The 11694-nt window shown below is 54.4% G+C and overlaps 1 protein-coding gene across 1 annotated transcript; it reads left to right on the top strand.

Annotated features, from left to right (window-relative positions):
• Nucleotides 1–7800: 7800 nt before the first annotated feature.
• Nucleotides 7801–11182, top strand: LOC124654559. Its single transcript, XM_047193559.1, has 9 exons — nucleotides 7801–8293; nucleotides 8377–8493; nucleotides 8602–9039; nucleotides 9138–9475; nucleotides 9654–9753; nucleotides 10245–10304; nucleotides 10448–10531; nucleotides 10634–10756; nucleotides 10869–11182. Exons 1-9 carry the CDS (start codon nucleotides 8162–8164, stop codon nucleotides 11160–11162), a joined length of 1686 nt encoding a protein of 561 aa, XP_047049515.1. The 5' UTR covers nucleotides 7801–8161; the 3' UTR covers nucleotides 11163–11182.
• Nucleotides 11183–11694: the final 512 nt, after the last annotated feature.

Here is an 11694-nt window from a genome sequence, read left to right as displayed (position 1 = left end):
GCCTCTCTTCCAAATTTAGGTTGTAAATACATCACTTTAGGTTGCGAATGCATCACGGCAGACAAGTAGGTCTGTTTGCGTCAGACCGTTAATTTGGCTCCCTCCTCTGCGCGTGGATCAAAATAGACCAGGTTGTTTGCTTACGTCTGCGCAGATAAAGAATGCAACCCGGCTGCACCGCGTTACGCATTCCGGAACAAAATTTGCGACGCGAAAAATAGGCATTGCCGCTGGAAAGGTGCAGAGGTGTTGGAAAAATACAATCATTTTAATGTCTGCATATCCAACGTAAACAGGCACAAATCGTGTATAAAATCCGTCGAGTTCACTAGAGATGTCGTAAGTACTACCTATTTTTTCTAAATTTTCGGTCTTAATTCTGAACACGTGGAGTGAGAGTGAACCTTACAGTAAAAATCCGCTAGCGCCACCCACGCAGAATCGTACAGGAGCTCAGGACCAGTCGCCGTCTCTCAGTATGTGTCTACTGTGTACTGCACACACGTACGGCCGAACAATTACCTATGTACTCAGCCGGGACTGTTCCATGTAGAACTGCACAGTCATTCCGTTGGCGCCACGCTGCCACCACCTCCAGCCAACAAACGGAGGGCAATAATAACTTGCACCGCACGAGTCGATCAAAACGGAGGGCAGTCAGAGCGAGAGCGATCGAGTAAAAGTAAACCGGGTGAAAAGCGAGTGAAGCGATCCAGCCGTGCGTGGATGTTCCGCGGAGGAGCCGAAGCTGTAAAGCGAAAAGCGGTGCAGCATGATTTACCTACGTGCTCCGGGACCGTCGTTCTCGTGCCGCTCTAGGAGCTGCACCGCATACCTTGGGACCCAGAATGACACATGTAGTGTCGCTGCACGGTGGGACCCGAGCCCATTCGCTCATCTAAAGTTTACCATGATTGGCCGGCGTGTTTTGTCTCCGCCGCTCACCGCGTCGCGACGCTCCAGCGTACGGCCGCACGACCCGCGCGGCAGCCATAGTTAGGGCATGAGCGATGGAGCAGCTGTTCAATTAAGTTTGGATAAAACTTTTGACATATGCATGCCATGTTATAGTCCCATTAATATGTCTCAAAAGTTGATTTGGGTTGTCTCTTTCTCTCTCACATTTTCACTTTATGGCTGAAGAAGCTGCCTCCTGATGAAGAGGCTGCCTCCTTATCCGAACCTAATATGGACCACCCGAACCAAGATAAAGCTGTGAGGCAGCACCCCTGGTGCTATGCATTGGGCATGCCCTTAGCCACCTACAACTTCCGGCGTGTTTTAGCCGTACCGCGAGATAAATCACACCACTCGTGGAAGAACTAGGGAGCATCTCCACTCGCATCATCTAGGGAGGCCTTTTCGGTCAGACGTGGTCTAATACTATGTCTGAAGATCGTGGCCCAACCTGGACGAGAAGTCGAGGGAGCTGAAGGCCGTCGTCGCTTCATACAACACATCCCGCTCGTCGTGTCAGCGACGTCAAAAATCCCTACTCCGGCTGTCTTTCGTTACGATAAAGGCTGGGCACTCGATGCGGGGTTTTGTTCCCTGGTTGGCCATGTTTGGGGCCGCCGCTGCAACCAGCTCGCCGACCCCGCCGCTCGTCTGGCCAAGAAACTCAAGTGGGTTCGGGCGGAATCAAAGAAATGGGCGCGTTCCCGGAAGACGCCCGATGAAGTCATTGCTGCTTGCCGTGCAGCCATCCAACTCCTGGATCGGCTCGAGGAGTGCCGTTGGCTATCTGCAGCGGAAGCGCTGTTGCGTTCTTTGGTCAAGGAACAACTCTCGCGTCATCTGAAGTCCAAATCCCTCTACTGGCGCCAGCGATACTCCATCCGGTACTGCCGGCTGGGAGACGAAAACACTCGTTTTTTCCATGCTTGTGCCTCCGCTCGCCTCCGCAAAAACACCATCCGCGTCCTCCACGATCGCGGGGCGCCGTATACACCCATCAACAAAAAGAAGCCGTCCTCACTGGGTACTACTCCTCGCTTATGGGCTCGCGCGTTCAGACATCCTTCGACTTCGACGTCGAGTCCATGTACACGCCCATGCCCGCATTGGCGGCGCTGGAGCTGCCTTTCTCCATTGAGAAAGCGCATGCAGCTCTCGCGTGGATGCGGACGGACGCTTCCCCCGGTCCGGACGGTTTCAGCCCTGGTTTTTACAAGCAATTCTGGCCGGTTATCAAAGAGGACATGTCTGATTTGCTTGCGGCGTTCCACTCGGAGCCACCAACTTGCAGCCTCTCAACCAAGCGTACATGGCTCGCTGCCCAAACGTGAGGATGTGGTCACTGCTGATGGGTTTAGGCCGATTTCCACGCAAGGAACAGTACGTGAAAATTCTCCGTAAGCTGCTCACTCGAAGAACCCAGCCCCTGATTCCGTCGTTGGTGTCCATCGACCAGTCTGGCTTTATCCGCGGCAGGAACATTACGGATAACTTCGCGTACGCTGCGGAGCTGGTTCAGTGCTGCCACAAACGCCGTGCGCCAACGAATGTACTGAAGCTAGATTTCCGAAAGGCATTTGATTCTGTGGACTAGGAAGCCCTTGATCGCATTCTTAGGGCTCGAGGTTTTGGCGAGTTATGGTGCAGCTGGATTCGTGCTATTTTGGAGTCGGGCCGTACCGCTGTCCTCCTGAATGGAGTTCCGGGGAGGTGGTTTGATTGCAAGCAGGGATTGCGCCAGGGCGATCCTCTGTCGCCGTATCTGTTCATCATTGTGGCTGACGTCCTCCAGGAGCTCATCGCGAGGGACCCCTCCCCCCGCCGGCTGCTCCACCCACTCGTGGATGACCTGTCTTGTCCAGTGATCCAATACGCTGACGACACCCTCCTGCTCCTGCGCGCGGACGATGACCAAATTATCCGTGCCAAAGAGCTCCTCGACTCCTTCTCGCGTGCTACTGGTTTGCAGATAAACTTTCAGCAGTCTGCCTTCGTGCCTATCCACGTCCCCGATGACCGCGCTACGATGCTCGCGTCCCTGATTGGATGCTCTACTGCGGCCTTCCCCCAAACCAACCTTGGTTTGCCACTCACGGCGCGCAAGCTTCATGTTCAGGATCTACAACATCTGGTTGTTAAGGTTGAGAAGCGGGCGCCTAGATGGAAGAGCTCCCTCTTCAACCTTGGCTCGCGCTTAACGCTCACCGACGCCGTCCTCTCGGCCCTGCCCACCTTTGCCACGAGCGTTATCCCGATGCCGGTGACGACTATTGACCACATGGACAGGCCGCGACGTGGGATGTTGTGGAAAGGGAAATCTGCGTGTTCGGGCAGTGACTGTCAAGTCGCCTGGCACGACGTTTGCCGCTCTCGCGCCGAGGGTGGCTTGGGTGTTCGCGATCTCCACAGTCACAATGTCAGCCTACTCCTGAAATTCATCCACAAGCTGGTTCGTGGCGACGACACGCCATGGACACGGTGGGTCCGTCGCTGGTATGGAGAGGGCGGCATCTCTAGCCCACCGCTGCGCCGACGGACACTCCGGCCTGGCGTGGGTTCAAGCGTCTGTTCGCCACTTACCGCGGGCTCACCAACGTCAGGGTGGGCGACGGTGCGGCCACCTCGTTTTGGTTCGACAATTGGCACGCCACGGGGCCTCTGTTCTCTTGCCTCCCCGCCCTGTTGACTCACTGCACGGCTCCCGCGCTCACCGTCGCCGACGCCCTCCGTCATGCTCGCCTCGATCTCCCGCTGCAGGATCGGCTTACTATCACGGCGCAAGGGCAACTGGCTGCCCTAGAGGCGTCCCTCCGGCATGCTACCTTGGCTGAGGAGCAAGACTCGCGCATGCTCCCAGGAGGGGCCAAGTTCACCGCGGCGGGCGCGTATCGCGTCATGCACTCCTCGGGCGTGGCCATGCCCTTGACAGACACCAACTGGGTTAACTTTGCTCCACTAAAAGTCCGGGTGTTCTTCTGAATTGCTCGACACGGGAACACCAGGACGCGCGCTCTCCTTCATTGGTATGGGTGCCTTCCCTCCCCGCGCTGCCCCTTCTGCACGGAAGATGAAGACCAGCTCCACCTCTTCTCCCGATGCGCACACCTGACGCCGCTGTTCACCGCCGTGGGAGCCCCTGCCGCGGCCGTGGTGGACGACCTGGAAGGTGTCTGGGCTGCGCTTGCCGGCGCGCTGCAACCTCACGCCTCCCTTGTCCGAAATTCGCTGGTACTCCTGCTGCTCTGGATCATTTGGAAGAGCCGGAATTGTATGGTCTTTGATGATGTCCGGATGCGCACTCGGTGCATGGTTGCTATGCTTGGTGGATCACTGCGAGCTCGGCTTCACCGTCTGCCCCGTCGCGCCTCGCGACACTCGGTAGATGCGTGGGCTCGCTGCAGCTGCAGGAGAATGCCCTGTCATGAGTGTGTGTTTCTGTTTCGAGTTGGACTTCTCTTCTCACCCCTTTTGTACCTCCCCCTGTACCTCTCTGTACCTCCCAGCGGCCTGGCCGTTTTCATGTTGGAATAAAGAGTGAGAAAAGGACTTCAGGTGGGGGCTTTTGCTTCCCACCGTTGAGTTATCAAAAAAAAGAAGCTAGAGATGGCTCCCGCGCCTGAAAGGAGTTCGAGACCACAAGGCGTCACAACATCGGAATCTCCGTTGAACATGCACCTGTTGAGGAGGAGGACAACCTATTCATGGTGGTCGAGCGGCAGAGGCTCCTCGAGCCGAGGAGGCGCAGGAATGCGCGGGGGGAGGGGGGCTAATTCCGTGCTCGAAAGATGGCCGTAGGCTAGGTTTTAGATCGAATTTAGATTTTCTCATTAAACTTTGTACCCTCTCCGTCCCACGCAACATGTTGAAGATTTGTCAAAATTTGGATGTATTTATTAGTCCTCGGATTCTAAATATAAGTTGTATAGTTTTTGGCACGAATATTAAAGAACCTTCTTGGAGGGAAAGCTAGAGCAGATTTGGGCTAGATTACTCCTGATTAATTGACGTAATTGACGTCGGAAAATAGAGAAGTTCACATTAGATAAGTAAACATAATAAAATATCTAACCAAATTCTTCATAGAAGTGATACAACACAATATATCTTATATTTTGGATTTTTTTTCAAAAAAACTATATGACTTATATCAAGAAAAGCAAGGAGTACTATTTAGTGTCTAGATACATTCAAATTTTGATAAATCTTTGGAAAGTTTCTGTAGGGTTTAGAAAGAAAAAGTTAACGCAAGAATGAATAAAACCAAGATCCAATCTATGAAATCTATGCAACGAGATAGATGTGAAACTAACCCTCGCAAATCCAAAGCATTAACGAGATCAGATCTCGTGGTTGACGTAGATGTACACTTGATGAACTCCGGTTCGTGTTGAAGTCCTTTCCAGTGTTGTGATCGGGCAACACTTCCCTATTCGGTCACCCATAAGGTGTCAATGATGATGCCCTCACCCTGTTCCAGCGGGGCAACGAATGTAGTAGATTCCCTTAGAATCCCAGCAACACGACGGCGTGGTGGTGGAGGAGAAAACCTGCAGGGCTTCGCCAAACCTGCGCATGAGGAAGGAGGGAAAGAGGGTGGCGGCTAGGGTTAGGAAATGGTGGTGTGGCCGGCCGCCCCCTCACCTCCATTTATAGAGGAGGGTGGGAAGGGCTGGCCACCCCTAAACCCCACCTCTCTCTAGGGCCGGTGCATGGAGGGGGAAAGAACCCCTGCCCCCCACCCTCCAAGTTTGCCCCCCTAATTTTTAGGGATTTGATCCTATCTCCAAGGGGCTGGCCGGCAGAGCTTTGAGTGTCTGGTGCGCCTGGCCCACTGGGCAGACTGCACCCTTGGCCCATGTGGCCCCTCCTGGGGTGGTGGGCCTACCGGTGCCCCCCTAGAACCTTCTAGAAACTCCAGTCAAACACCGAAACTTTTCCTGAACCCGGAAAGTAACTTCCCTTAAATGAATCTTATTCTCTGGACCATTCCGGACCTCCTCGTGATGTCCAGGATCCAATCCGAGACTCCAAACAACATTCGGTCTACTTCTCATATTTCATATCTACTTAAACAGCAACGAACGTTAAGTGTATCACCCTACGGATCGTGAACTATGCAGACATGATCGAGACACCTCTCCGACCAATAACCAACAACGGGACCTCGAGATTCATAATGACTCCTACATATTCAACGATGACCTCATGATCGAAATAGCCATAAACATAAGTGTCGGCTAGGAGTGCACGTTCAGCTGTTGTCTTGTGCTTCTCTAGTCCTCGGGATGGTGGATGTCAAGGCAGCGGCCTCGGGTAGATGATGTTGCGTGTCGAGGCGGCGGCCTTTGATACCATGGTGAGTGGCAATTAGATGGGTTGGAGTTGTTCATGGTCATGGATGGGTGGCAGTTTTATGTCGCTTGTGCGGACATGTTGTCGGTCCGGTCGACGCGTCTCATTAGAGGTGGTTGACTCTACGTCAGGGCGGCGGCCCCAAATTTTGGTGCGATGGTTGTGGTCTACATCCGACTGGCCTTGTGTGGCTCGGGCTGCGGGCGGCCGGGCGTGCAACGTTGGGGCTCGTTGTGCGAGTGTTGATACGTCGGGACGGTCGTTCTGGAAGGTGGTCTGCTCGGCTAGTGGAACACTTGGATGTCGGGGCGACGTCCCCGGAAGTTTCGAAGTGTCGGGGGTGTCGACCTTGTGTCATGTGGGAGACAAGGTTCCCTCGATGTTGTGTGGTCGACGCCTTGTGACATAGATCTCCGGGAGGGTTGGTTTCTTCATCTTTGTTGGAGCGTTCCATGCCTGCTCCACCTATAGCAGTCTACGGTTTCTTGTCTTTGGTTTTGGTGCAAGATTAGCTGGTCTTGAAGGAGCGATGTTTGAGCTTGGCCTTGGTTGTCTTCGGGTCATGAGTGGGTTTGTACTTGTGGCAGGAGTGGGCGTGACCCTGTGGTGTTTATGTTTGTATGGTTGTATGATTTTTGCCCGGTGTTCCCGCTAATTAACTAGCTTCTTAATTAATGGAGGCAAAGTTTCTGTCTTCATTTAAAAAAAAACACTCGTGCGCAGTTAATAGAGATTTACGAAGGGTGCTGTCTGCAAATGGACAGCGAGCTTAATTATGCCACCGCGATGGCAACTAGTGCTCCCACTAGAAGGGTGCTCTGCAGACTGCAAACAACGGAGCAATCCCGTTTCCCACGATCGAGGGCAACCGCCACCGCCATCGCCATCGCCGCAATCCCTATTCCCACAAACGGCCGCCCAATCCCACGCGCCCCAACCCAATAGGAGACGCTACCCAATCCAATCTGTTGGCAGAGCTCGCAATTTGCATAGCCTAGCGTCCATCAGCGGTGGCTGGACCGCGCGCGCCCCAAGAGCACCCAGAGCTCGCGGTGGATTTAATGGTACTGGAGCCTTCCATCGCGGCCCGGATGCCCGCCGCGGCGAGGCTATAAACTTGTCGCCTCTTTTCTTTGTTCGGCGGCCCGCTGCGCACCGCGTGGTATTCACACAGACGGCAATTCGGGCGTCGGAGATGAATGGCCGGGCTCGGAGGCCGGCGGCGGCGGCGAAGGCGGCCCCGAAGGGCGACCGGGTAGGCTTCCTCAACCTCCAGCTCCTTTCTTCCGCCTACTCTGCTTCCGTCACCTGCATTCGCATTCTTGGAATTGCGGACATTTCTCCGTGGAATCAAGCGCCCTGGATTGAGGTGACATTGTGCGAGACGGATTCTCGGCTCCTTGACCCGGGATCGCAAAAGGTTGGAACTTTGCCGTCAGTCCGTGCAGGGCCCTGAGTCCGTGGCATCGGTGGCGGTATTTTACTTCAGTGGTCGCTGTTATAATCTGCTGCGCCGTCGATTCCGTTGTTTTTGTCATACGGGTTATTTAATGTGGAAGAGTACAACGAGGAACACTGTACTAGTTTGATGCTCGTGCAAGCAAAGCCAGGGTAATGATACGGGCTCGTTCTTCTCCGCGCGCGGCACCAGTTGCTTTAGAGAGCGGCTCGAATTCTCGATCGATTGCTAGCGAGCCCTGATTTTATCTTTAATTCCGCTTTGCTTTACCTTTAGTCGACCGGGCCAGGGAGCAGGAATCCGTCGCTTTGCTTTTGTTGTTAGTTTCTTTGACAGCTAACTGAATGAGTGAGGCTTCTTTTTCATCTTTCTCCCCATGTCATTTGAATTCAGATGATGATGCAGCAGCAGAAGGAGCAGAGGAAGGCCATGCCGGTGGTGAAGGTGCCGGCCGTCGCGGTGGCCAGAGGCGGGATGAGCAGGATCCAGTTAAGGCGAGAGCGGAAGCTCGCGCTGCAGCAGGATGTACGTGAATTCCCTCTCAGCTTCTTGAATTCAGCTCGTTGTTGTGCGCATTGCGTCCGTGACTGAATTTCGAATTCCGGCAGGTGGACAAGCTCAAGAAGAAGCTGCGGCACGAGGAGAACGTCCACCGGGCTCTGGAGCGGGCGTTCACGAGGCCGCTCGGCGCCCTGCCTCGCCTGCCGCCCTACCTGCCGTCCCAGGTTGGTGCCCCGCATTTTACATCAGAAGCTAGCAGCGCACGATGATTTTCTATTTTGAGCAATTTGGTTATGTGCACTGACTGTTCCTCTGAATTTCGATACGGTTAGACGCTGGCTCTTCTGGCGGAGGTGGCGGTGCTGGAGGAGGAGGTCGTGCGGCTGGAGGAGCAGGTGGTCAATTTCCGGCAAGGCATCTACCAGGAGGCCATCATCTTCTCCACCTCCACCAAGAACACGCACCTCCCCGGCGGCGGCGGCGATGGATGCGCGCCGCCGCAGCTCATGCCGTCCAACCCGACTCTACCAACTACAGAGCTCCCTCCAACGGTACACCATGGTTCCGATCGTCCTCCTGCTCGTCCATCGCCGAACGGCAAGCAAACGCCGAGAAAACCAATTCCGGCTTCAGCGAACCAGGATGATGGCCCAGGCTCTGGGGCAGGAAAAGAGAACCAGTCATGCAGGAATTCTCGCCTGTCGCCGTCGCAGAAGGTTGCCAAATTCAGGGTGCCGGCAGCGGCGCCTGAGAAACGCAGGGCTGCTCAGGTAAAACCACTGAATTGCAGTCTTACTATTACTGAACTTGTACTGTCTTCTATAGGAAATTACTGAACTTTACTGGTACTCTGTTTTTTTTCGCACAGACGATCAGTGCAGCGCCTGCCAGCAATAATTCAGGGAAGGTGTCGCTGGACGGGTCGAGCGCGCCCAACCGATTGTCGGAGGAGCTGCTGAGCTGCCTGCTGACCATCTTCTCCCAGATGGGCTCACCGGCGGCACCGGCGGACGAGGAGCAGCAGCCATTGTCCCCGTCGGTTTCAGGGTCCTCGTCAGAGGACGCGTACCCTCAGGACCCCTACGGCATCCTGGAGCTGGGCGGCGCCAGGGACGTCGGCCCCTACCGGCGGCTCCACGTGATCGACGCGGCGTCGTTCGACCGGAACGCGCTGGCCAGCAACACGCTGCTCGCCCGGAGGTTGAAGTGAGTTCTTCTTATCAATCATCGGCACCAGCAGCTAGCCTGGACGTACACATTTTCTTGCTGAATTATTGCGCAAGTTAGATTTGGCTGTCCGGTGCGTAGGGGCCGGGTTGGCCGTTTGACTTAATGACATTGCTTGATCGAGCGGCTTCTCATTGTCTACCTGGCGAATCTGCAGGGCCTTGCTCCGGAAGCTCGCGTCGGTTGACCTGGCGGGGCTCTCCCACCACCACAAGCTCGCCTTCTGGATCAACGTCTACAACTCCTGCATGATGAATGTAAGCTCTAAGCTGGCTGGCACTCATCATTGCTCGCTTTGCTGCTACCACCCTTTTAGCAGCTGTAGTTTTTACTGAACAATCTTTCATCTGCAGTCTATATCTTATAGTAGGAGCGTATGCATCTCTGGCCGCTGGCGTGAAATTTCAGTTTTTGTGGTGGCAGTTAGCTCAATTATCAGTGTCGCTTTTTCATAGAGCCACTGTATGTTGGAACTTTTTGGGAAGTTCATAACTTTGCCTGTTCGACAGTACATTACGGTACAGCCTGGGTAGTAGCTCTGACTGAAGATGTCTATTGTTTAGGTTTGAAACCTGAACATAGTGCTGGCATGTCTGTGTGCTACTGCCAGCTCGTTCATGTCATTATACTTTTGGTTAAGTTAACCATCCATGCATGTCTCCTTAATGGCCTTAATTTACTGACTTAGCTCAAGTGTCCTTCACTGATAATCTGTGTTTAATATGCATTTGCCTGTCATGCATTGCAGGCATTCCTGGAGCAAGGTGTACCTACCACGCCCCAAATGCTCGTGGCCATGATGCCCAAGGTACCACATCCATCACTCCTGCCCTACCTTCTGAATGCACCAACAATGTACACGAATTAATCACGCTGCTGTAAGCCTGTAACCAGTAATATTAAAGGTACCATCTTTATCTGACGAGAAACCAACAATCTCCCAATTTTCAGGCGGCCATAGAGGTGGGTGGGCGCACGCACAGCGCCATGTCCATCGAGCATTTCGTCCTCAGGCTGCCCTACAGCGTCAAGCATGTAAGCCTCCGTCACGATCAATCGACGCCGCCAGCCATTCTTTCCTAGAGACACCGTTGGTATCTTCTACGATCTGTCGCTGAAAGTATGACCCGTGAGCAGGTGAACCCTCCGGAAGGGACGAAGGTCGACGACGCCGCGGCGCGGGCTGGCGCGTTCGGACTGGAGTGGCCGGAGCCGCTGGTTACGTTCGCGCTCTCCTGCGGGAGCTGGTCCTCCCCCGCCGTAAGATCTCCCTGATGCCCACAAGTAACACGCAACAGTTTTGGCCTGTGTCTGCTGTTGTTGTACTGACGGCGATGGTGATGTACGTGTTGTTCTTTTCTCTCTGATGAAGGTGAGGGTGTACACGGCGGCGCGGGTGGAGGAGGAGCTGGAGGGCGCCAAGAGGGACTACCTGCAGGCGGCGGTGGCCGTGTCGGCGCCGGAGCGGCTCGCCATCCCCAAGCTCCTGCACTGGTACCTCCTGGACTTCGCCAAGGACGTGGACTCGCTCATGGACTGGGTGTGCCTGCAGCTGCCCGGCGAGCTGCGGCAGTCCGCGATGCGCGCCGTGGATGAAGGCCGGCACGCGCGCCGCATCCAGGTGCTGCCCTACGAGTTCAGGTTCAGGTACCTCCTGGCCTCGTGAGGTTGCAGGAGCTTTGATCGGATTCTGATCGCTGTGGTGATACATGCCATGGATTCGTGGTGTCTGTAGCTAGCTTGTACACAGGTTTTGGAATAAAGGTTGCAGTTTTTCGTGTTGCTCCGATTTTTTGCCTGTTCTTGGCGTGAAAGAAAATATAACCAGGAAAGCTTTTGCTACTCGATCCAGACTTGGATGGATCAATCACACTGTTTGCTTGCACCTTTTCCGATTGGAAGAAATGTACGTACTACTCCTACTACTCAACAGTTGGTTGTCAGATTTCTCGTTGCCAAAAGGCGAAAGGCGCCCAGGCAAGCATGCGGCACGCTGTCAGCGATTACCCTGATCCTGCAGCCTTTCTGCTCACCCTTCCTCGTCCTCGCTGTAATGTTTCAGTTCCGATGATTGCAAACCAACGGTAGAACGTACACGTGAGACGGAGAAAAGTTCACTGTAATATAAACCGTGCAAGGCGAGTAGGTGACCGGCTAATTCACAAACCCGGACCACGCTTGGCCCGGAGCTACTGAAA

The sequence above is a fragment of the Lolium rigidum genome, chromosome 5 (genome assembly GCF_022539505.1).
Source record: "Lolium rigidum isolate FL_2022 chromosome 5, APGP_CSIRO_Lrig_0.1, whole genome shotgun sequence".
In the NCBI taxonomy this organism is placed as follows: domain Eukaryota; kingdom Viridiplantae; phylum Streptophyta; class Magnoliopsida; order Poales; family Poaceae; genus Lolium; species Lolium rigidum.
Note: the sequence above shows the minus strand (reverse complement) of the source record. Positions and strands in the feature narration are given on the sequence as shown.